The sequence below is a fragment of the Tachypleus tridentatus genome, chromosome 12, assembly GCF_004210375.1.
Source record: "Tachypleus tridentatus isolate NWPU-2018 chromosome 12, ASM421037v1, whole genome shotgun sequence".
Classification (NCBI taxonomy): domain Eukaryota; kingdom Metazoa; phylum Arthropoda; class Merostomata; order Xiphosura; family Limulidae; genus Tachypleus; species Tachypleus tridentatus.
Genome location: NC_134836.1, coordinates 118,084,405 through 118,111,727, shown reverse-complemented (window position 1 = coordinate 118,111,727; position 27,323 = coordinate 118,084,405). Strand labels below are relative to the sequence as shown.

The window sequence follows — 27,323 nt, the reverse complement described above, 5'->3', positions numbered from 1 at the left end:
CGTTCGGGACGGTTGTGGTGATTTGACAACCTATTCAGATAATCTCTTAATATAAAGGATCACCACAGTTGAGGCAGGTTTTAAGATGTAATATTTGTTGTTTATTATTTTATTTGTAGTACCACATTACCCTTCAAGACTTGTATGAAAGCCTTGTCCCCTCAACGTCACACTGATATGTCTGCGGACTTACAACGCTAAAAATCGCGTTTCGATACCCATGGTGGGTAGAGCACAGATAGTCCCCATTGTGCAGTTTCGTGCTTAATTCTGAACAAACACCTGTTTTGTCAATTACAATCTAATTCAATTGAACAAAGATTTTTTATCTTTTTCCCATGATGCCTTTATGAAAGGTTGGGGAAAATTAAAACCAAAGTATTTTTCTACATTCTGAGATTTCCGATATGCTCGGTGTAATAAGTTCGATTCACCTGTCGATACCAGGTCCATGCTGTCCACGCACGACGATCACGTGCTTTTTTGTTTAATTTTCTGTACTGACGGGTTCTGCACGGATGTTTAAAATTGAATCTCGTTAGAAGTAAAGTTGATTTTTTTATCTTTATTTTAATTCTCTCTTATATAATCTTGTGTAAGATGTATCTTTATTCACACAGAAAGAGCAAAGTTAAGAAACGAATGTAATATAAAAGGTGATGATTCTAATTGAAATAAGTTTATATTAAAATATAACACGCTACGTCAGTGTTACGAGTTGTGAGGACTGAGAACACAGAATCACGGGTTAACAGTCTAGCTTTATTTTAATCTAATGTAAGAATGTAAGAGCACGTGTCACAAACATGAAAAGTCATAAAACACTGTACAGCCTCATCATTCTCGTGCACGATAGCAACCACGTGTTTTTCACGGGTATCGAGTGAGGAATGGCGGGAAGTCATGGCCGGGTTTCTCTAAAACCGTCAGACCTGGGTTTTTCTTTCACCTTTCGCAACAACGTTTCCTAGCAGGTCTTGCAGAGGCAAAACAACTCTTTTGAAAGATGCCGTCTGGAACGTTTCCGATACGGGATGGTCGTTATGTGAAAACTGGATAGAACTGTCTGCAGTATGCGACACCCCTCGACGTCTTGTGGAAGTTCTGGTTAGGTTTCTTTTCAGAACCGAGCGATAATACGCAATGCGTAACGTAGTCTGCACCTGGAAGTAAAAACCATTCACTCTTTATTTTCTGGTATCGTATCTAGAAATGGTGGCTGTATCAATGTTTCAGACTTGGATTGAATACAACAATTTAGATTGGGTTTATTTTCGAATGTGATTAACTTGTTATTTAATTAATTCATATGTAAAACTTCACTTCCATCACAGTGTTTGAACCTAACAGCGTTAATTATTCCAATTATTTTATTTCTGGGTAAAAATATAAGATTATTTTTACGTCTCTCTTGGTTTAACCCCTTTTATCCAACTAACAGATCATCACAACTTGTGATTATGTTCACGGTTATAAAACTGTATCGGTTACTTTCCATGACATTAACGGTCAGTGTTGTTAAACTTCTAAAAGAACTGCGAGAGGGGTCAGTGTTGATAAACTTCTAAAAGAGCCGCTAGATGGGTCAGTGTTGATAAAACTTCTAAAAGAGCCGCTAGATGGGTCAGTGTTGATAAACTTCTAAAAGAGCCGCTAGATGGTTCAGTGTTGATAAACTTCTAAAAGAGCTGCGAGAGGGGTCAGTGTTGATAAAACTTCTAAAAACACTGCGAGAGGGGTCAGTGTTGGTAAACTTCTAAAAGAGCTGCGAGAGGGGTCAGTGTTGATAAAACTTCTAAAAAAACTGCGAGAGGGGTCAGTGTTGATAAAACTTCTAAAAGAGCCGCTAGATGGGTCAGTGTTGATAAAATTTCTAAAAGAGCCGCTAGATGGGTCAGTGTTGATAAACTTCTAAAAGAGCCGCTAGATGGGTCAGTGTTGATAAACTTCTAAAAGAACTGCGAGAAGGGTCAGTGTTGATAAACTTCTAAAAGAACTGCGAGAGGGGTCAATGTTGATAAACTTCTAAAAGAACTGCGAGAGGGGTCAGTGTTGGTAAACTTCTAAAAGAGCTGCGAGAGGGGTCAGTGTTGATAAAACTTCTAAAAAAGCCGCTAGATGGGTCAGTGTTGATAAAACTTCTAAAAGAACTGCGAGAGGGGTCAGTGTTGATAAAACTTCTAAAAGAGCCGCTAGATGGGTCAGTGTTGATAACACTTCTAAAAGAGCCGCTAGATGGGTCAGTGTTGATAAAACTTCTAAAAGAGCCGCTAGATGGGTCAGTGTTGATTAACTTCTAAAAGAACTGCGAGAGGGGTCAGTGTTGATAAACTTCTAAAAGAGACGCTAGATAAGGTTAAAGTCTAACGAATGTGAAAAATAATTTTTCTTTGTCAAGGAATGTGTCGACCATTTTAACATGGCATGAGTGACAGTGGATTTTCCACCTATTACACTGAAATCGCAAACATTCAACTGCACTCACATGTGATATCATTCCGCAAGATGTGGAGTTATTCGTTTTCATACTATATTGCCCCCACTGTCACGTGTTATTGTATGACAGCGAGTATTATGGGGTTTCATATTTATATGTTATATGAGTACAGAGCAAAACTCGACTCATATTTAAATATGATCCTGTTTAGCATGTTAGTCCACTTGGACGTGTTCTTGACATTACATTTTTTATGTCTTCTGTGAAAGTAATCCATCAGTTGCGGCTGCGAACATTTGATCCAACCTTGAAGGTTTTTTTACCCTATGTTTGCAGTTAGACAGAAACGAAGGACAGCGGTCACTTGTTTGTACAGTATATGATGATCCAACCAGTCATACATCCTTCTCGGACTCTATATCCAACACTTTGTTGCTCAATCATTCTAAACATAAATGAAATATCGATTCTGAGATCTAATTACGGTTCATGAACAAGTTGAAGTACAAGGTCATTATTTCATTTCAACGCAACGGCTGAGGTAAGAATGCGTGAAACCATTATACATGACTTGAACCGAATGACGACCAATCATATGCATTTCAGGTCACGTGACAAATCTTCACGTGCCTAATCATATCACATGACTAAATTTCATAACAATTAAATAAGAGAGTTGGTTGACGTGTTTTATAATAACTTTGTTACATCACTACAAATACCAATTATTTTTAATTGTTTTGAATAATGCACTTCTCGTGCAACTGATTTATATAAAACACTCAGACGTTACAACTAGCTAGTTGGATCACGATTAAATAGGATACAACAAACCGTTAAAGTTTGGATAATTTCGTAACTGAAACATCATACGATATACATTGGTTACTATCATACTTTACCTAATTCCAAATCTGAAGCGAACGGATTCTAGCCTGGGATTCTGAACAAATAACATTGTAAAACTCACCTCACAGTCCAGTTTTTTGATATAAAGAAACTTCATAATTTTCTTCAGTCAACTGCTAATTCTACAGTCTCTTTAATAAGATATTACTAACAACAACAACTAAAAGTCTGACATTACTATCACAGGTTCTTTCTCCGGTAAATAATAAAACAACACACATTATCAGGTTACCTCTGAGTTGGTGAAACAGTAGAGCACAGACAGGAATAGTCCCTGAAAACAAAATGGTAATTAACGTAATTAGTGTGTTTTATTCAACAACATACAACCATTAACTTCTAAAAAATTATTTCACGTTTTATTGAAACAATAAAAACACTGTTAATTATAAGCTGTATATTCATTGGGCATTTTGTAATTCAAAAATAAACTTATAACGTTAACGTTCGAGGTCCAATTCCTGCTGTGAATATAGCGCAGGTAGCAAGTTAAACAAACTACATCACAGAATTAAGGCCGAGAGAGATATTGAAAAAAATCTAACTCAATAAAGAAGGCTCCGGCATGGCCAGGTGGTTAAGGCACTCGACTCGTAATCCGAGGATCGCGGGTTCGAATCCTCGTTACACCAAACATGCTCCCCCTTTCAGCCGTGGGAACGTTATAATGTGACAGGCGATCCCACTGTTCGTTGGTAAAAAGGGTAGCCCAAGAGTTGGCGGTGGGTGGTGATGACTAGCTGCCTTCCCTCTAGTCTTACACTGCTAAATTAGGGACGGCTAGCACAGGTAACCTTCGTGTAGCTTTGTACGAAATTCAAAAACCAATCACTTTCTTGAAAACAAAAAGACGGAAAAAAAGAATAATCATGTGTTGTTTCTCCACCTATGTAGTGTATTTTAATGGTACTAAAATTGATATAAAATAAATTAATTAAAGGAAAATATTCAACCTGATAAGTTTGTGGGTTAAAAGAGCAGATTTTGATGTAATTGTCCTCAACGTTAAACATTTGGCCAGAATGAAGGTAGTATTCACAACCCAAGGGCTTCGTCTGACTCTCTGAGCCGAATAGCAAGATAGACTCTTAAGGTGCATGGCGACGCGAATCTTGGACCTTTCGATCCTCAGCCCGAAGCTCTAATTATCAGGCCACACGAGAAGAAAGTTATTTTTATTGTGTATCTTAGAATAAAATGCGCCACCTAGTGGCACATAGGTAGGGCTGTGGACTTATAACGCTAGAAATCGGGTTTCAGTGCTCATGGTGGACATAGTACAAATAGCCATTGTATAGCTTTGTGCTCAACTAGAATTACATAATGTGCATTAGAAGCGTACATAATCTCACTTCTGAAACGTTTCGTGCAGCATAAATGGCAGACTAAAGTTATTGATACAGAAACGCTCTGAGCATAAGATCAGTTGGAAGATTTTTCGTGAGTATCACGAGACAATGTCAAACAAAATAGAATGTGTGTAATTTACTCAAAAAATTATGCTTTAAAGATGAGCGTATATACGGTAAACATGTAGTTATATCGTAATGACGTAACATTTGTATTTTTGTATTATGGTAAATTTACTAAAGTTATCTACTGGCGTCCATAATTTTTGAACTAACATTCACAGAGAAAGTGGGCAGTCAACAGATCCCTACCATCTACCTTCCATGCTAATTGGTTGACGGTCACGCTTATAACGCACCTAAAGCTGAAAGTGTAAAGAATATTTTGTAGCATTGCACGGATTTAAAGTCAAATCGCCGGATTCTTAAACCCTAGTTCTACAATTGGGCAATGCCGCAAGCAAAAATAAATAAATAAATAATTTCTTGAGTATCCGCACAAACCTGAGAGGACTGCATTGTAGCATTGGTGATCATGTAAGCCCTTTCCAGTGTGCCTCTGGGGTTGATACAGAACAAAAGATGAGTGATCCCCAGGAGGGGAAACAGAAGTGCTGTCGCCTTTATTGATTTTCTGAAGAAACATAAAATAATAAATGCAGTTGATAACAATAAAATATGGTATTTTTACCAGATGCTTCGAGAAGAACAACTCCTCACGCATGATTTTCTTGAGAAAATATCTTTCTTCATGTTTTAATTTACAATCGTTGTTAAAAAAAACACGATAAATTTAGTTAGCTGAACGATGAGCAACAAGAAAAATATTTTAACTTCTTACAAAAAAGTTTCAGATTAGCTGACATCTTTTTGTAGGCTTAATTTGTAATGTAACAGAATAGTTTCGGGTTAAGTGATAATTTTGCTGTAATTTTACCTTGTTACAGGATAATTTAGGGTTAGCTGATAATTTATTGTAGGTTCAAACCGTCACAGAATAATTCGAGTTAAGTGATAATTTGTTACCAAACAGTTTAGGGTTAGCATCAGTTGCAAGTTCAACTCTTTACGAAAAAATTTAGGGTAAGCAGGTAACAAGTCAAACGTTGAATTTTCACAGTACAATTTAGGGTTAAAAAAGTTTAACTCGTTACAGAAGAAGTTAGGATTAGCATAAAATAAGTTACAAGTTTAGTTTGTCACAGAACGATTTAGGGTTAGCGGGAAACAACTTGCAGGTTTCAAATAATACAGGGAAACCTTGGATATCAATTAAAACCAAATATTTAAAACATTGTTTAACCTTTATTACTTTTTTCTTCATTGTTTTTTTACTTGAAACTACCTTTAAATCGTAGGATAAAACAAGCGAAGAAAATGGTGTAATTTATATGATAAGTGTAGTTGAAGTTAACCTTAACGTATTTCGTTTACAAATTATGAAGGAAAGATAAAAGACGTGGTACCTACCTAACTTGGGCTGTTTCAACAGAGACACTAGCCCGTAATTTTGTTACCAAAATTCGAATAATGTTCACTAAGAAAAAGGTATTGATCTAGAGAAGAGTCAAATTTTCAGTAACAGAACAGCGCAAATAAATACTTATAAACAATATTTGAATTCATCAAATTATAACAGATCTTTTGCTCAATAAAATGGAACGGCTTCTCGCGAATCTGTTAAAAGTTAAAATGCACTAATTATCTACCTAGGTAGCAAATTAATCCTAAAATATTTTGTAAAGTTTAAGGAAAAAAACACACGCGGTTTTAAGTATCATTTTTATCTGCAAATATAGAAAGAGAGCATTAATCTGTTCATTATTCAGTAAACCATTACAGAAGACTCAATCAATTCTATTCGGAAAATATGGTTCTGCCATCTATTGGATAAAAATAAAGGTAGAATTCAATTGAAAGATATATTTTTAAATAAATCAAATGATAACTAACGTATTGCATTGTTGATGTCCAGTTGCTGTGAGACACAAACAAAAAACTAAATATATTTTTGTCGTGGAAATGGAAAACAAGAATTAATATAATGTTTTAAAATAATAATTAAATAAATCTGTTGAATATAAGTTCGTAAAGTATTTTTCTCTAATACACTAACTTAAGACTCGGACTGAAATATTACAGTACCAGTAACACTATCATCATTGGTCCTGTGAGTATCCATACAGAAACTGAACTACCATAACCCTTCCAACACAGTGAGTTAAGATCACGTGACAACACTAAACTCCAAGTGAGAATGAAAACAGTAGGAACACCTGTGGAAAACAAAAAGTCCAGTGTCGGTAAACTAACGAACACTTCCATATTTCTTTACGTATCTTCTTCACCTCTCTGAAGAGCAACAAAAATTAATATAAAGCTTAAACTAAAAACTTAGTTTCAAAATAAATAATCTTGAATTTACGTAAAGTCATTAATTACATGATAAATAATGTTGACCATGCATAAAATTATTAATTACAAGATAAGTAATGTTGACCATGCATGAAATTATTAATTACAAGATAAGTAATGTTGACCATGCATGAAATTATTAATTACAAGATAAGTAATGTTGACCATGCATGAAATTATTAATTACAAGATAAGTAATGTTGACTATGCATAAAATTATTAATTACAAGATGAATAATGTTGACCATCCATAAAATTATTAATTACAAGTAAAGTGATGTTGACCATGCATAAAATTATTAATTACAAGATAAGTAACGTTGACCATGCATAAAATTATTAATTACAAGATAAGTAATGTTGACCATGCATAAAATTATTAATTACAAGATGAATAATGTTGACCATGCATAAAATTATTAATTACAAGTATAGTAATGTTGACCATGCATAAAATTATTAATTACAAGATAAGTAATGTTGACCATGCATGAAATTATTAATTACAAGAAAAGTAATGTTGACCATGCATGAAATTATTAATTACAAGATAAGTAATGTTGACCATGCATGAAATTATTAATTACAAGATAAGTTTTGTTGACCATGCATAAAATTATTAATTACAAGTATAGTAATGTTGACCATGCATAAAATTATTAATTACAAGATAAGTAATGTTGACCATGCATGAAATTATTAATTACAAGATAAGTAATGTTGACCATCCATAAAATTATTAATTACAAGTACAGTAATGTTGACCATGCATAAAATTATTAATTACAAGATAACTAACGTTGGCATGTATAAAATTATTAATTACAAGATAAGTAACGTTGACCATGCATAAAATTATTAATTACAAGATAAGTAATGTTGACCATGCATAAAATTATTAATTACAAGATGAATAATGTTGACCATGCATAAAATTATTAATTACAAGTATAGTAATGTTGACCAAGATAAGTAATGCATGTTGACCAAAATTATTAATTACAAGATACAAGATAATGTTGACCACCATGCAAAATTATTAATTACAAGATAAGTAATGTTGACCATGCATGAAATTATTAATTACAAGATAAGTAATGTTGACCATGCATGAAATTATTAATTACAAGATAAGTAATGTTGACCATGCATGAAATTATTAATTACAAGATAAGTAATGTTGACATGAAATTATTAATTACAAGATAAGTAATGACCATGCATAAAATTATTAATTACAAGATAAGTAATGTTGACCATGCATGAAATTATTAATTACAAGATAAGTAATGTTGACCATGCATAAAATTATTAATTACAAGATGAATAATGTTGACCATGCATAAAATTATTAATTACAAGATAAGTAATGTTGACCATGCATAAAATTATTAATTACAAGATGAATGATGTTGACCATGCATGAAATTATTAATTACAAGATAAGTAATGTTGACCATGCATAAAATTATTAATTACAAGATAAGTAATGTTGACCATGCATGAAATTATTAATTACAAGATAAGTAATGTTGACCATGCATAAAATTATTAATTACAAGATGAATAATGTTGACCATGCATAAAATTATTAATTACAAGTATAGTAATGTTGACCATGCATAAAATTATTAATTACAAGATAAGTAACGTTGACCATGCATAAAATTATTAATTACAAGATAAGTAATGTTGACCATGCATAAAATTATTAATTACAAGATGAATAATGTTGACCATGCATAAAATTATTAATTACAAGTATAGTAATGTTGACCATGCATAAAATTATTAATTACAAGATAAGTAATGTTGACCATGCATGAAATTATTAATTACAAGAAAAGTAATGTTGACCATGCATGAAATTATTAATTACAAGATAAGTAATGTTGACCATGCATGAAATTATTAATTACAAGATAAGTTTTGTTGACCATGCATAAAATTATTAATTACAAGTATAGTAATGTTGACCATGCATAAAATTATTAATTACAAGATAAGTAATGTTGACCATGCATGAAATTATTAATTACAAGATAAGTAATGTTGACCATCCATGAAATTATTAATTACAAGTAAAGTAATGTTGACCATGCATAAAATTATTAATTACAAGATAACTAACGTTGGCATGTATAAAATTATTAATTACAAGAAAAGTAATGTTGACCATGCATGAAATTATTAATTACAAGATAAGTAATGTTGACCATGCATGAAATTATTAATTACAAGATAAGTAATGTTGACCATGCATAAAATTATTAATTACAAGATGAATAATGTTGACCATGCATAAAATTATTAATTACAAGATAAGTAATGTTGACCATGCATAAAATTATTAATTACAAGATGAATGATGTTGACCATGCATGAAATTATTAATTACAAGATAAGTAATGTTGACCATGCATAAAATTATTAATTACAAGAAAAGTAATGTTGACCATGCATGAAATTATTAATTACAAGATAAGTAATGTTGACCATGCATAAAATTATTAATTACAAGATGAATAATGTTGACCATGCATAAAATTATTAATTACAAGATAAGTAATGTTGACCATGCATAAAATTATTAATTACAAGATAAGTAATGTTGACCATGCATAAAATTATTAATTACAAGATAAGTAATGTTGACCATGCATGAAATTATTAATTACAAGATAAGTAATGTTGACCATGCATAAAATTATTAATTACAAGATAAGTAATGTTGACCATGCATGAAATTATTAATTACAAGATAAGTAATGTTGACCATGCATAAAATTATTAATTACAAGATAAGTAATGTTGACCATGCATGAAATTATTAATTACAAGATAAGAAATGTTGACCATGCATGAAATTATTAATTACAAGATAAGTAATGTTGACCATGCATAAAATTATTAATTACAAGATGAATAATGTTGACCATGCATAAAATTATTAATTACATGACCATGCATAAAATTATTAATTACATGTATAGTAATGTTGACCATGCATAAAATTATTAATTACAAGATAAGTAATGTTGACCATGCATAAAATTATTAATTACAAGATAAGTAATGTTAACCATGCATAAAATTATTAATTACAAGATAAGTAATGTTAACTATGCATAAATATTAATTGTCTAATCATGCATAAAATATTAATTACAAATAATGTTAACTATGCATAAAATTATTAATTACAAGATAAGTAATGTTGACCATGCATGAAATTATTAATCACACAAGATTATAGTAATGTTACCATACATAAAATTATTAATTACAAGATGATATTTAGTACATTGAATTGTCTAATCACACAATATTATAATAATGTTAGATACATACGGTTACTAAATCCAAATTAATCGTGTTCATCCCACTTAAAGATTTCCTTCAGTTTTTATTTTATAATAATATCATTTCTGAAAATACACAGTTTTAATCTAACATGTTTCATTTCATTGAGTAAGCTTAGCACAGTTTCTGATCTAGCTGCTTGAATAACAGTATATTTATTTAGAATGAAAATTATATCATTATATATTTTTCAGAAAGGTGATATTTTAAATCAGATACGTATTTGAAAATATCAGTTTTGTGTGATATATAAACGATGGGGAATTTGTTTGTTTCTTGTTAAACGCGAAGCTACACAATGAATTATTGGTGATCACCTCATCCACGGTGTCGAAACCCAATATTTGGCGTCACAAGCCAGCAGACTTACCGCTAAGCCACCGGGAAGTAAGAAAGAAAAAATGGGTAAAATATGAGGCAGTTTAACTTATGCAGTTAGTGTTTTTTTACTTCTTGGATATACGTAGTTTATTTCGCTTAAAAGTACACTTACCCCAGCCAATAATATAATACACCTTAAAAGAAACTTCCGGTTCGAAAACGGAAGTTGTGATGCGGCTGTGTAAAATTAAACCTTCTAGAAACATCCAGTTGATGCTAGCCATGGCCGAATACATCTTCAGGGAGAGAATCGTTTTACATAGCCAGTCCTGTGTATAAAAAAACAAAAGAGAGAAATGCTTTTAAATTTAATTATTAATTAACCAGTAAAATACAGTAATAAGAAAACGATTATTTTCATCTACGTTGACCATGATATGGAAAACGGTTGCTATCGGAGAAGATTATTTATATTTCTAATAACTACTCACAATTTTCTTGTAAGATGGCGATTTATTTCTGAGAATCACTGGCGTCGAGATTACGAGCAGTAAGATAGAATGTATGATCAGAGAAACCACCAAGTTTCTGTGGACACGAAGTCTTTGGCACTGTAGAGATCTAAATACAAGCACAAAACAAAACACAGTAAAATGCTAACAATGTTTGAGAAAATAAAACGACATCAAAACCTAAACTTCGATAAATTGTCTAAAACGCGAAATTTATCGTATAGGTTCCAGTGAAGTGCTTGTCTTTCGAATCACATGTTTGTGTTTACAAATGTATTCGAAAATACGTCGAACTTGGAACATTAGAAGAGTAGGACATGATTAGATTCTAAAGGATGATACATTCTACGTAACGAGCCATTTAATTAGCAATAGAACTAAACCAACTGAAAGAGGTTTAAAACAATTAAACTACCGTATTGTTTAACTTATTGTTGAACATTTAACAACAGTAACAATACAAATATCTCTATCTAGTCTGTAGATCTGTAATATTATTCAACAATAAGTTGAACATTTAACCACAGAATGACAGTGACAATTGCCGTTGGTAACTGTAATGTCTCAAACCGTGAAAACGTGTAATGGCTTCGCATAGGCGTGTGAAGAGGTAACAAATAAGGGTTTTGTTAAAAATGTGGAAGGTTTGGTTTGACATTTGATCAGTTAAATGTAGAGTACGTGACGTTGTATAACTTAAAAAATATATCCCACAATGTGTAGTAGATACTGGAGAGATTTACACATTTTCATAAAGGTTAAGTGAACTACCTTTACAATCCAGATAAATATAAAATAATATATATTTTATTCTATCAGTTATGTATGTTAACCCTGAAGAAGCCGCAAAGGCGAAACATTGGTTTAAATTTTTTTTTTTTTTATTTAGCTGGAATGTATAGATCGTTTTTATATTTCGTTTATCAAAATGTCCCATAATGCCTTAAATATACAATGCCTTTCCCAACTTTGCGTCTTTCACTTTATGCTTGGATTGTTTTTAATTTTGCGCAAAGCTACACGAGGGCTATCTACGCTAGCCGTCCCTAATTTAGCAGTGTAAGACTAGAGGGAAGGCAACTAGTCATCACCACCCACCGCCAACTCTTTTACCAACGAATAGTGAAATTGAATGTTACATTATAACGCCCCACAGCTGAAAGGGCGAACATGTTTTGTGAAATGGAGATTCGAACCTGCGACCCTCAGATTACGAGTCGAGTTCCTTAACCACTTTGCCGTGCCGGACTCACTTCATGTTAAAAAAATGTTTCGAATGTGATCCCTGAATGTAAGCCATACATCTTTCTAGCTTTGTCGGTAGTTTGAAATCTCAGATGACTAAAATCAAAGGTCACGTGCCATTCGTCACTGGCTAGGTTTCCACTAATGTAAGGATATTCATGAGGAGGTAAACAGGAAGTAACAGAACTATGACTGCAATTAAAGCAATCAAAATATGAAGTTATAATCATTCAACGTGTTCAACCTATGACTGTAGCTATAGAAGGACATGAATCATGCAATAGAAAACAAACAAGCAAGAGAATGAATTTAATGAAACTAAGGGAAACACCCAGTAATTTGTAGCTAAATAACGCGGATAAAAAGACATCATTTGAGGGTAAAACATCCAGTAATTTGTAACTAAATAACGCGGATAGAAGGTCATTATTTGAGGGTAAAACATCCAGTAATCTCTAGCTAAATAACGCGGATAAAAAGACATTATTTGAGGGTAAAAAATCCAGTAATCTGACGCTAAATAACGCGGATAAAAAGACATTATTTGAGGGTAAAAAATCCAGTAATCTGACGCTAAATAACGCGGATAAAAAGACATTATTTGAGGGTAAAAAATCCAGTAATCTGACGCTAAATAACGCGGATAAAAAGACATTATTTGAGGGTAAAACATCCAGTAATCTCTAGCTAAATAACGCGGATAAAAAGACATTATTTGAGGGTAAAACATCCAGTACTCTGTAGCTAATAACGCGGATAAAAAGACATTATTTGAGGGTAAAAAATCCAGTAATCTGACGCTAAATAACGCGGATAAAAAGACATTATTTGAGGGTAAAACAATCAGTAATTTGTAGCTAAATAACGCGGATAAAAAGACATTATTTGAGGGTAAAAATCTAGTAATCTCTAGCTAAATAACGCGGATAAAAAGACATTATTTGAGGGTAAAACAATCAGTAATTTGTAGCTAAGTAACGCGGATAAAAAGACATTATTTGAGGGTAAAACATCCAGTACTCTGTAGCTAAATAACGCGGATAAAAAGACATTATTTAAGGGTAAAACAATCAGTAATTTGTAGCTAAATAACGCGGATAAAAAGACATTATTTAAGAGTAAAACAATCAGTAATTTGTAGCTAAATAACGCGGATAAAAAGACATTATTTGAGAGCAAAACACCAGTAATCTGTAGCTACATAACGCGGATAAAAAGACATTACTTGAGGGTAAAACATCCAGTAATCTATAACTAAGTAACACGGATGAAAGGACATTATCTGAAGGGAAAACGTCCAGTAATCTATAGCTTCCAGTAACAAAGGAATTAAAGGCAGACATATAGTCCGTCTAATGTTATCATTATTTGATTAACTAACAATTAAATTAATTCGATTTAACATGATAAACTATGTGTAAATAGAACCAAACTTTCAGAAGATGTAGAGGAACAGCCACTGTGTCTCAAACCCATTAGAAGATGTAGAGGAACAGCCACTGTGTCTCAAACCCATGTGTCACACGAAAAACTAGGTTTTGAAACATAATAGTTGGTGGCTTATCGGTGTGTCACGTGGTCCAAAACTTAAAGTCAATTGTCCCCCACCAGTGGGGATCATGCCAACCGACTTATTACGTTAAGATCTTACGATGAGTAGTGAAACTCTTCTTTAACAGGGATGATCTATTAATCCTAAGTTCCATGGTTCGGGTCACGTTGTTAGTCACTTTAGGTCATCCCGTTTTCACTATAATTAATTTCTAATGATAATTATAAAAGTAAAACTTACTTGAAGTAACTAAATATAAACAATGTCACCACCAGAGTGAGAAGAGATATAATAGAACCAAAAAATAGTATGTAACCAGCAGTAGCGGGATTCCTGATTGTTCCCTGTTCAAGAAAAAAAAACACTGTTACTGCAATACACAACAGTAATTAATTAACTACACAGTTGAATTTTAGTCATTGGATATAACGGCGTAAAATATGGTTATTAAATATTATTTCAAAATATATTTATAATTATATAGAAATTATATAAACAGTTTTCCAAAGAACCTCAGAATTATATATTCTAAACATAATTATTCGTGTAATTTATGTAACAGTTTCTAGGTGTCTCACGATCGCACACACATTCTTACTAATAATTATCATAAGAACAAACACATACAATCACTCAACTAACACTTTTTTTTTTTTTTTCTCACTATCAACACTTTTAGGGTTTTTTCATATTTCCTTAACCCTTGTTTAACTATTTCGACAACAGATGTCGCTGTCTGTATGTGTGCTTTCTTTTCGCGATCAAACTGTGCAAAGCTGTATAACAGGTTATCTGTACTCGGTCCACCGCGAGAATCGTAAACGTTTTTATCAGTTACCGCCGCAGTTTCATACGAACTTCAACTTAAAACTGAGGCATTATAGTGTTACTTTTTAAACCAATACAGATAAATTTCAGTACTTAGATACAAGTGATTATATTAATATTCACTGCGCATTGTTTGTTTTTAGTTTCGCAAAAAGCAACACCGGGGCTACTTGCACTAGCTGTCCCAAATTTAGCAGTGTAACACTAGAAGGAAGGCAGTTAATCATCACCACCCATCGCCAACTCTTGAGCTACTCTTTCACCAACGAATAGCGGGATTGACCGTAACATTATAATGCCCCAACGACTAAAAGAGAGATGTGTGTTTGGTGTGACAAAGATTCGAACCCGCGATTCTCAGAGTGCGCGTCGAACGTCTTAACTACGTGGCTATATGAATTATTCAAGAATAGTCTAAATGAGTACAACAGTGTTTTATATTACTTTATCTGAAGGTGTATAATAACACAATATAACACAAATTGTGTTCCTGGATAGTATGTGTTATTACACTATGTAACACAAATATTGTTCCTGAATAGTATGTGTTATTTTTTAATATCTTATGTTGTAAAAGTACAGAAAATGGCCATTATTCCCTTCAAACTTTGCTTTTGTGACCTGAATAATGAAATTTAGAAATTAACCTATTTTCTATGTAAAAACTGGCAAATTTGCACATTTTCATTTACATAAGGTCTAAATAAAACAACATATGAATCAAGATTTACATGTATTTATACTAAAGTTATACAAAAATGTTTAGAAGTGAGTAGTTTTTCGAGGTTTGTGACTGTAATGTAAATCACTTTCACATATCAGCCCCCAAATATAGTCTCCCATCATGTTTTCGTTATACGCTCCTAGGTCACAAAAGCAAAGTTTGAAGAGAAAAATAGGTATTTTCCATTTACTTTAGGCATAAGCAACTGGGAAATAACACTTTCTGCCCAGGACCAAGAAAAAGTAAAAATTGTGTTACTTGTGTTATTGATGTTAATCAAAGACCTGTAAAAGAACGTACTGGGGTCAGAAGATTCAAACATTCGGTGTAATTCGTCCAGTTCCCCCACAGCCAGGTCCCGTCTTCCTGACACACCCGATAAGCTTGTTCTGTAAAACAAACAAACATTACTTATGTCTCCTTCTAACTGGTCATTTTTACTTCTAATTAGATTACTGAGACGAACAAAGGGTCTTTCATGACCTCTGGTAACAATTTGTTTATTTACTCACGTGACATCTGGTAACCCTTCGTGGACTCAGTTCAGTACGGTAAGTTACGGACGGTGTCTAATTCTGGGAAGTTTATATTACGTGGGAAGTTATCGGGAAGGTTATATAACAGGACTTTACACAGGAAGTTTCAGAAAGGTTACACAATTGGACTTTACAGGGAAGTTCTCGAGAAGATTATATGACTGGAATTTTGCAGGAAGGTTATATAAATGGACTTAACACGGGACGTTTTCGGGAAGGTTGCATAATTGGACTTTACAGAGGAAGTTCTCGGGAAGAGTACAAAACCGGACTTTACACAGGAACATTTTCGAGAAGGTTACATAGTTGGACTTTACAGGGGAAGTTCTCTGAAAGGTTACATTACTGGACGTCACACGGGAAGTTCTCGTTTGTAAGGGCTAGACATTCTTATGATTTTACTGTAAAATAATCACTGTAGACTGTCATCAGATCACTCTAGCGTAACACTCTTACAACTTTCACATGTAGTAAATATGTGCAAAGGTAACATTGTATCAACTTACAGATAAACTGATGTTTCTTAGTTCCGTCCTACCTGGTCCTACGGAGTAGGAAGTCACTGGGAGTTTGTTGCGAGCAAATATAGAGTCACAGGTCTTGTAAATGATTTGTCCAGCAGACGTAGGTGGCCAACAGTAAAATCCATCCCAGGCGGCGCCACAATACAGATCTTTAATAAAATAAATCAGGTTTTAATAAACATCAAAATTAATTATTTCAAATTATTATCGTATTTTGCTCAGCTCTTGGAAGGCACGTGCTATTGCTTTTACAAACGTAATCAGGCCTAAGTAACTCGGAATTCTATGTAAATTACATACCAGGCATATTTATCACTTTTATTTTTTAAGGTAACTTCAACTTTTCGAAACAAAGATATTTTAACATTTTAGTTTTAAGTTTCAGACAATAATACTAAAGTCTTCAAAGCACAAAATAAAGAAATTCGGAGAGAACTATCACAGAATTTGTAAGAAAAACTAAACAATTAAAGTGAAAACTTGAATTTTACTAACCTACAAAACTTTTATGAAAACTTTGTAACTCACAGTTTTCATGACTGCTAACAAATTCTTTTGGAATATAACATAAGGTCAAAGGCCAACACGGACCATTCTGATTTATCTAAGCTATCCTGCTCTGTAAACTAAACTAAACCAATAATAAAACAAGAACAATCAGAGAAATTACATAACACATTGTTTTTGTTTCAGACTGCACGTGGTTATATTGGATAACAATAGAGTTAAAAAGGTAAATGAAGTTCATTATTTAGTTTCCACGTAATTCGAAACGACAAGGATGTGAGTCTGTGTCTCATCTTTAACTCATTGTAAACATTAAGATAGTAATGTTTTGTTTTACGACAACTAGCCTTAAGTCTCTTTTCAAGTTGTTGAATTGTCTCTTGCTTTCAGAGAGCTGAATCTGTAGGCTAGAAAGTTATATATTACCGTCTAACAAGCGGACAAGCCAAACACAAACCTGGCAGCAGAATGCTGGCTAGTGCAGCGCCACCTGATGCTTGTATAAAGAAGTACATAAAACTCACAGTTAAATAAAACGTTATTCAGCTGTGTCACTACAAACATATTTTTCTAGAAGTTTCTAAATAAGAACGAAAAATGAACTTCTTCCAAAAACAGTAATGAACTGATATTTTTTACTTGAATGGCACCTTAAGTGACACAAAGGCTTTAAATTTCTCGTGTTATCTTGGTGCGCCGTGATGAATCGAATTTCGAAGTTTTGCATTCTAAATCTATAAATTTACTGTTGACTTATTCAGTGTGAGGGATCCGATACTCGTAATGGACGTAGAGTAGATACCCCATTGCGAAACTTTGAGTTTAGCAGCAACCATAGTCTCAACGCATATTAATATTCAATACTAGAATCACATCCATTGTTAACGGGTCACGTTTGTTGTCAAAACACTAGAAAAACACACCAGGGTACTATAGTGATTTGCTACTGTAATTAACAAATGTTTAATGGGTCACAGTTGTTGTCAAAACACTAGAGAAACATACCAGGTTACTATGGTGATTTGCTACTGTAATTAACAAATGTTTAATGGTTCATGGCTGTTGTCAAAACACTAGAGAAACACACCAGGTTACTATGGTGATTTGCTACTGTAATTAACAAATGTTTAATGGGTCACAGTTGTTGTCAAAACACTGGAGAAACACATCAAATTACTATGGGGATTTGGCATTGTAATTAACAAATATTTAATGGGTCACGGTTGTTTCCTCCATAAACCGTAGAAAACATTATACGCACACACCTAGACAAAAAGCAAAATCAACTAACAAAAGTAAATATATCTCACGAATAAAAAATCACGAAACCATATACTGCTGTATACCATATATTCCCGACCTCAGCAGATAAATAACCAACATTTGGCAAAAACTAGTAACAAAATATGACATTCCAGTTAATACCAGGCACAAAACTGAGGTCTATACTATGTAAAAACTACACTGACAAACACCACACCAACATTATTTATAAAATACAATGTGATAACTATCACGACCTCTGTATTGGAGAAACAAGTAGAAAAATGGAAACCAGATTCAAAGAACACAAAAGTCACCTTCACACGTTTCCGAACACTGCAAGTCAAATAAACACAACATAACAATAGAAAACACCCAAATGCTAAATAAAGGAAGCCTTACTTATACAACAACTCAAGCCCAAAATAAACCAATACAAAGGAACACCTTTATACCTATATTAAATATATAATCAAACATCTAAGCACGCCCTCTACATTCCTACACTCAATTACACAACCTCCTTCAAACATGTGGTCAGCTATCGGTCAGTTACCTCTTTCTTTCTTTGTAAACCTGACGATGACCGAATAAGGTCGAAACGTTGTTCGCTCCTCTACATAAAAAAAATTCTCAACCAATACTAATCGTTTTTACATATATGTTTTTCTCTACAAGTGGGTTTTCTCGTCATCACTGATTCTAAGAATGAAATCACGTTTTGTTTATTTAAATATAACATCAAAAAACGTACAATATCTTACGTGTTGAAAAACTACTATTTTCTTAAATATCTTCTTCCTACATTTATGTTTGTAATCCGGTCTCGAAGGTACTAGAAAAAACTTTAACGTTAAATAGTTCAGAATATTCTAGCCTTATTATGCCACGCAACTCCCTCTAGCTAACAGGTTGCAACATTGAAGATTTAGCTTATAACACCGTTATGTTTGACGTACTTAGTCCTAGCTGTGTTACAGTTGCGAAGTGTTTGCGATACAAAGCGATTCAGCTGGCGAAAGATGATTTATTTTACGGTAGAATTAAACAATAAAAATGATGATATTTTAAACGACCCATGTTAACTTGGTCAAGTCAAGAAGCTACTGTTTGTCTGTTTTCGGACACTCACTCAGGGACTATTTTCTCTAATTCTGAAACTGATAGACTAGCGAGAAACCAGTTTATAGCATTCGTCATCAACTGTTGGACTGTTCTTATATGACAATACGTTGAAACTTCTTTAATCTGCACGTATATGTAAGGAATTAATTCATCTGCAGAATTGAGACATCCGGATAACACTGGTTTACAAAGAAATTGAGGCAAGCACAAAAATAGCTGTTTTAACCTAATTTTGGGGTGCTGAATTCAGATTTGAAATCCGTTTTTACTCATCACCTCTAGTTTTTTAGATATGCATGCTGTACATTTTGTACACATACTGTACATAAAGGCGTATATACATTCAGGGTTAATTTATAATATTGTGTGACTTATGTCTTCTCTTTTAGTTATTATGCAATAAATGTAAGTGATAGCATTACATTATATATATATAGCTATATATCAAGACGGATTTTGGCAGTTAAGCGTAGCCAACACGTCTCAATCAACAGCAAGTAGTGCACTGGCAGTCAGCGCAGGAGGTTTTTGTCCCTCTACAATTGTGTTACACAATCTTTTGGGTATATATTTGTATTACAATTTCCAACGACGCACATAATTATTATTGCCTTACATATGATTTAATTTTACTTTGTTTTTTTTCAGATTCTCCAATGGCTTCAAGCTCGTCAAAACACCGAGGATGCCTCAACAAGGCCAATTCTTTCTGCTACGTGTGTGGGGACTTCACGACAGTTGCAGAGCGTCGAACCATCACTTCCCTCCTCAGAACTGCTTACTTTCATTATTTTGACTGTAAAATTGGTGATCAGGACAAATCTTGGGCTCCACACATCTGTTGTAAACCCTGCTACAATGAACTAACTGCTTGGTTTAATGGCAAGAAAGCGGCTTTCAACTTTGCAGTCCCGATGGTTTGGAGAGAGCCACGAAGCCATGCAGATGATTGTTATTTTTGTCTAACAAATATAACTGGTTTCAATGCATCTTCTAGAAAAAAGATCAAATATCCCAACCTTCCATCTGCTATGAGACCCGTTCCCCATTCAGATGATCTTCCTGTCCCAACACCTCCAGTAAATAAGGATCTTCTTTCCTCATCAGATGAAGAAATGCCTCCAAGGGAAGATTCTGCCAGGTCAATCTCTTCCGAAGATATTGACTCTTCTTATTCAGGAACAAGTGGCAACGAGCCACACTGGATCACGCAAGAAGACCTGAATGACCTTGCTCGTGATTTGTATCTGTCAAAACAGCAGTCAGAGCTCTTGGCTTCTCGGCTTAAACAGTGGAACCTAGTCCAGGAAGATGTAAGGATCACCAGTTTCAGGAATCGGAACAAAGACCTTGCTTCATTTTTCGACATGGAAAACAAGTTGTGCTACTGCACAAATGTACCTGGTTTGTTCACTTTCCTTGGTTTGCCACATAATCCTTCAGACTGGCGTCTTTTCATAGACTCTTCCAAGCGAAGTCTCAAGGCTGTGCTTCTGCACAATGGGAATAAATATCCCAGCATTCCCACTGCACACTCTGTCCATCTAAAGGAGTCCTATGACAATATGGAGCTTCTTTTAGAAGCTGTTAAGTACAACCAGTACCAGTGGAGTCTGTGTGGGGACCTCAAGGTCATTGGTCTTCTTATGGGTATGCAAGCGGGCTTCACAAAGTACTGTTGCTTTCTCTGTCTCTGGGATAGTCGAGCTGTATCCCAGCATTACAAGCAGAAAGACTGGGGGGTCTAGAAGCACTTTCGTTCCTGGCGAACACAGCGTCAAGGAGAATCCTCTGGTTGACATGAAGAAGGTGCTTCTTCCTCCTCTTCACATCAAGCTTGGTTTGATGAAGAATTTCGTGAAGGCCATGGACAAAAATGGTGCTGCCTTCCAACACTTGTCTACTGTGTTCCCAGGTCTCAGTGCTACTAAGCTCAAAGAGGGCATCTTTGTCGGACCTCAAATCCGAGAAGTGCTGAAGGATACTAATTTTGAGGAGCTTCTTACCTTAAAGGAACTGAGAGCATGGGAAGCATTTAAGTCAGTCTGTAGTGGCTTCCTTGGTAACACACGCGTACCAAATTACCAAGCCTGTATTGAGAAGTTGCTAAAGACTTATGAGGATATGGGGTGCCGAATGTCACTCAAAATTCATTTTCTCCATTCCCACCTCAACTTCTTCCCTCCAAACCTTGGAGCAGTGAGTGATGAACACGGATAAAGATTCCACCAAGACATTACGAAGATGGAGAGCAACTACCAAGGCAAGTGGAACCCCAGCATGATGGGAGACTTCTGCTGGATGCTCTTGCGTGACATCCCGGAGGCAAAATACACCAGATCATCTAAGAAAACACACTTCTAACTGTCTGCGGTACTATGAATTGTGTACATTGTGTCATCCAAGTATAGTTATTCCGTCAATGTTCTTTATCTATCCTGTTTTATCTGTAATAAGCTGCTGCAACTGTTGAAATAAGCAGGTATATTAGTAAAAAACACCTATTCACATTCTTGCCTCAGACAAAAAGTATTTTTTTGTAAACCAGTGTAATCATATCAATAATTCTGAATACGATGGACACTATTTATCTGTCAATAAATGTAAGGGTTCAGTAAGACAAATAAAAATTATCGTATGTACAACAGATTTATTATTGTATTGGTCAATAGGTATAGCAGTTACACATACAATGCTTTTACCACTGTATTGGTCAATAGGTATAGAAGTTACACATACAGTGCTTTTACCACTGTATTGGTCAATAGGTATAGATTTATTGATTGATAGTTAGGAATTAAGCACAAAGCTACACAATGGGCTATCTGTGCTCTGCCCATCACGAGTATCGAAACCAGTTTCTAGCAGTATGAGTCCGCAAGCATACCGGTGTGCCGCTAGGGGGCAATAATTATAGAAGTTACATAATTAAAACACCATTATATTTACATAAAGCATCACCTTATCCAAAGAACTGCAGAATACCTAATATTAGTCAAATATACAACAAGTACGTGGTATCAGTCATATATAGAACAGATATATAGTATTGGTCACTTACACAATACAAAATGTATAATATTGGTTAAATATACAAGTACGTAGTATTGGTCGAATATACAATAAGTCAATTTTCAGCCTACTTTTGATAATAACACATTATCATATGTAATATCAACACATTATCATATGTAATAATAACACATTACATTATCATATGTAATAATAACACATTATAATACGTAATAATAACACATTATCATATGTAATAATAACACATTATCATATGTAATAATAACACATTACATTATCATATGTAATAATAACACATTATCATATTTACATGAAAATTATTTTATTCGAACCACTTGATGGCGTGTAGATTATGGTTTACTCAGAATGACTGATTCGACTGGTTCATCATCATAGAGGAGTGTAGATTATGGTTTACTCAGAATGACTGATTCAACTGGTTCATCATCATAGAGGCGTGTACATTATGGTTTACTCAGAATGACTGATTCGACTAGTTCATCATCATAGAGGAGTGTAGATTATGGTTTACTCAGAATGACTGATTCGACTGGTTCATCATCATAGAGGAGTGTAGATTATGGTTTACTCAGAATGACTGATTCATCATCATAGAGGAGTGTAGATTATGGTTTACTCAGAATGCCTGATTCGACTGGTTCATCATCATAGAGGAGTGTAGATTATGGTTCACTCAGAATGACTGATTCGACTGGTTCATCATCATAGAGGAGTGTAGATTATGGTTTACTCAGAATGACTGATTCAACTGGTTCATCATCATAGAGGCGTGTACATTATGGTTTACTCAGAATGACTGATTCGACTGGTTCATCATCATAGAGGAGTGTAGATTATGGTTTACTCAGAATGACTGATTCGACTGGTTCATCATCATAGAGGAGTGTAGATTATGGTTTACTCAGAATGACTGATTCGACTGATTCATCATCATAGAGGAGTGTAGATTATGGTTTACTCAGAATGACTGATTCGACTGGTTCATCATCATAGAAGAGTGTAGATTATGGTTTACTCAGAATGACTGATTCATCATCATAGAGGAGTGTAGATTATGGTTTACTCAGAATGTCTGATTCGACTGGTTCATCATCATAGAGGCGTGTAGATTATGGTTTAATCAGAATGACTGATTCGACTGGTTCATCATCATAGAGGAGTGTAGATTATGGTTTACTCAGAATGACTGATTCGACTGGTTCATCATCATAGAGGAGTGTAGATTATGGTTTACTCAGAATGACTGATTCGACTGGTTCATCATCATAGAGGAGTGTAGATTATGGTTTACTCAGAATGACTGATTCAACTGGTTCATCATCATAGAGGCGTGTACATTATGGTTTACTCAGAATGACTGATTCGACTGGTTCATCATCATAGAGGAGTGTAGATTATGGTTTACTCAGAATGACTGATTCGACTGGTTCATCATCATAGAGGAGTGTAGATTATGGTTTACTCAGAATGACTGATTCGACTGATTCATCATCATAGAGGAGTGTAGATTATGGTTTACTCAGAATGACTGATTCATCATCATAGAGGAGTGTACATTATGGTTTACTCAGAATGCCTGATTCGACTGGTTCATCATCATAGAGGCGTGTAGATTATGGTTTAATCAGAATGACTGATTCGACTGGTTCATCATCATAGAGGAGTGTAGATTATGGTTTACTCAGAATGACTGATTCGACTGGTTCATCATCATAGAGGAGTGTAGCTTATGGTTTACTCAGAATGACTGATTCAACTGGTTCATCATCATAGAGGCGTGTACATTATGGTTTACTCAGAATGACTGATTCGACTGGTTCATCATCATAGAGGAGTGTAGATTATGGTTTACTCAGTATGACTGATTCGACTGGTTCATCATCATAGAGGAGTGTAGATTATGGTTTACTCAGAATGACTGATTCGACTGGTTCATCATCATAGAGGAGTGTAGATTATGGTTTACTCAGAATGACTGATTCGACTGATTCATCATCATAGAGGAGTGTAGATTATGGTTTACTCAGAATGACTGATTCATCATCATAGAGGAGTGTAGATTATGGTTTACTCAGAATGACTGATTCATCATCATAGAGGAGTGTAGATTATGGTTTACTCAGAATGCCTGATTCGACTGGTTCATCATCATAGAGGCGTGTAGATTATGGTTTAATCAGAATGACTGATTCGACTGGTTCATCATCATAGAGGAGTGTAGATTATGGTTTACTCGGAATGACTGATTCGACTGGTTCATCATCATAGAGGAGTGTAGATTATGGTTTACTCAGAATGACTGATTCGACTGGTTCATCATCATAGAGATAATAATTGCAATCATCTCGTTCTTGATGTCTTCATCTGTCAACTAGTTGGTTATTAAGAGTCGAAGATGTGCCACAGTTAGATTGACATAGTGTCATTCCTTGTCTGGACCAACACTTCCATCTTTGTCTTCCTTTTTACTGAAACTCTACAGCCATCGTCTTTAGTGTTTAAGTTCTGTTACATCAAGATGTTGTCATAGTTTATGAGATGTCTCGGTAAGCATCAGTACACACATCTCTTGATGTAACATCACACGTAGATAGATACAGTTTACTTCAGCTTTGTAACACTGGACTTAAGACTTGTTTTTGTCCGTTAACCTCAATATTTATCAACTTTATGGTTGACCATAGATTCACTTTCTTATGTATATCAATATTTATCAACTTTATGGTTGACCATAGATTCACTTTCTTATGTATATCAATATTAATCTATTTTATGGTTGACCATAAATTCACTTTCTTATGTATATCAGTATTTATCTACTTTATGGTTGACCAGAGATTCACTTTCTTATGTATATCAATATTTATCTACTTTATGGTTGACCAGAGATTCACTTTCTTATGTATATCAATATTTATCTACTTTATGGTTGACCATAGATTCACTTTCTTATGTATATCAATATTTATCTACTTTATGGTTGACCAGAGATTCACTTTCTTATGTATATCAATATTTATTTACTTTATGGTTGACCATAGATTCACTTTCTTATGTATATCAATATTTATCTACTTTATGGTTGACCAGAGATTCACTTTCTTATGTATATCAATATTTATCAACTTTATGGTTGACCATAGATTCACTTTCTTATGTATATCAATATTAATCTACTTTATGGTTGACCAGAGATTCACTTTCTTATGTATATCAATATTTATCTACTTTATGGTTGACCAGAGATTCACTTTCTTATGTATATCAATATTTATTTACTTTATGGTTGACCATAGATTCACTTTCTTATGTATATCAATATTTATCTACTTTATGGTTGACCAGAGATTCACTTTCTTATGTATATCAATATTTATCAACTTTATGGTTGACCATAGATTCACTTTCTTATGTATATCAATATTAATCTACTTTATGGTTGACCAGAGATTCACTTTCTTATGTATATCAATATTTATCTACTTTATGGTTGACCAGAGATTCACTTTCTTATGTATATCAATATTTATCTACTTTATGGTTGACCAGAGATTCACTTTCTTATGTATAAATAGACATCGTGTTTTACTCACACCGATATTCCTACATGTCTTCGTGTTGATGTGTTGTGAGTTAACTGTAACACAGGTTACATAAACAATAATATTATCTCTGGATGTTTGCTCTAGGTTGTACGTACGTTCCTACTGTCTTCAGAAAAATTGTTGTAAACAGAAATCCACCAGTTAAAGCAGTTGTTTGATGGGCAGCAATTATCATCTTAATATCTGTTCTGCATGTGTGTTTGTGTGTGTTTTCTTTTAGCAAAGCCACAAAGGCTATCTGCTCAGCCCACCGAGGGGAATCGAATCCCTGATTTTAGCGTTGTAAATCCGGAGACATACCGCTGCTGTTCTACATGACTCCTAGACTCTCGTGGGGTCGTGTAGGGATTATTGTATCAAGTATCTATAGGACATGTATGTTTGATACATGAAGTAGATGTTTAGATTTAGAATGTTAGTGATGAGATTATTAAATTTCCGGGTGTAAAATTTCTCTCTATAAAACATTATCCAAATTATCAACATCCGGACCAACTACAACACCTCACCCATTACCGACAGTTCTTCAGTTTACCAGACCCACCTTTTGGGCTCGGGGGGCACACTTACGCTACTGACTTGGATTCAGAATTTGAATGTATGGATTACAGATTAAATTTTCCATTTGGAAGATTTGTCCGTTGGAAAAAAAATCATCCGGATTATAAAAAGAATCCAAATTTTCTATTCTCATCATTTCGTTAGATTTCGTAATGTAATATTGCCAACCTACACACTGTACACTATAAAGATTGAAGATTCTTAAACAATTATTAAAAAGTGCGTTACATTTAGATAGCGGGTATTTTAACTCCCCCCCCCCTTCAAACTCGTGAGGTTTTGTATCGAGCGCGAGATCTCGCTGGTAGATTTTTTTTTTGTGTGTGGTTGTTGTTAAGCCGAAATCTTCGCAACGGGCTATTTGTGTTCTGCCCACTACGGGGTTTCGTTGTTAGAGACGCACAACAAATAAAATGTGATATAAAAATATTTTATACTCTATTCTTATTCAAATTTCAGTTTTGTTAGATTGTTGTTAGGTCTTTATATAAGG

The 27,323-nt window shown here is 34.0% G+C and overlaps 1 protein-coding gene across 1 annotated transcript in view; it reads right to left on the bottom strand.

Annotated features, from left to right (window-relative positions):
- Nucleotides 1–751: 751 nt before the first annotated feature.
- The window catches only part of LOC143234481 (corticotropin-releasing factor receptor 1-like), a 37,735-nt gene continuing 11,163 nt past the window's right edge, over nucleotides 752–27,323 (bottom strand). Inside the window, exons 2-11 of the mRNA XM_076471874.1 lie at nucleotides 16,730–16,864; nucleotides 15,956–16,044; nucleotides 14,344–14,447; nucleotides 11,286–11,415; nucleotides 10,967–11,123; nucleotides 6,841–6,971; nucleotides 6,166–6,251; nucleotides 5,200–5,329; nucleotides 3,579–3,620; nucleotides 752–1,163 (exon numbers count right to left, since the gene is read on the bottom strand). Of these exons, the coding sequence (XP_076327989.1) occupies nucleotides 927–1,163; nucleotides 3,579–3,620; nucleotides 5,200–5,329; nucleotides 6,166–6,251; nucleotides 6,841–6,971; nucleotides 10,967–11,123; nucleotides 11,286–11,415; nucleotides 14,344–14,447; nucleotides 15,956–16,044; nucleotides 16,730–16,864 (1,241 nt within the window). The 3' untranslated portion in view covers nucleotides 752–926. The remainder of the gene's footprint in view (nucleotides 1,164–3,578; nucleotides 3,621–5,199; nucleotides 5,330–6,165; nucleotides 6,252–6,840; nucleotides 6,972–10,966; nucleotides 11,124–11,285; nucleotides 11,416–14,343; nucleotides 14,448–15,955; nucleotides 16,045–16,729; nucleotides 16,865–27,323) is intronic.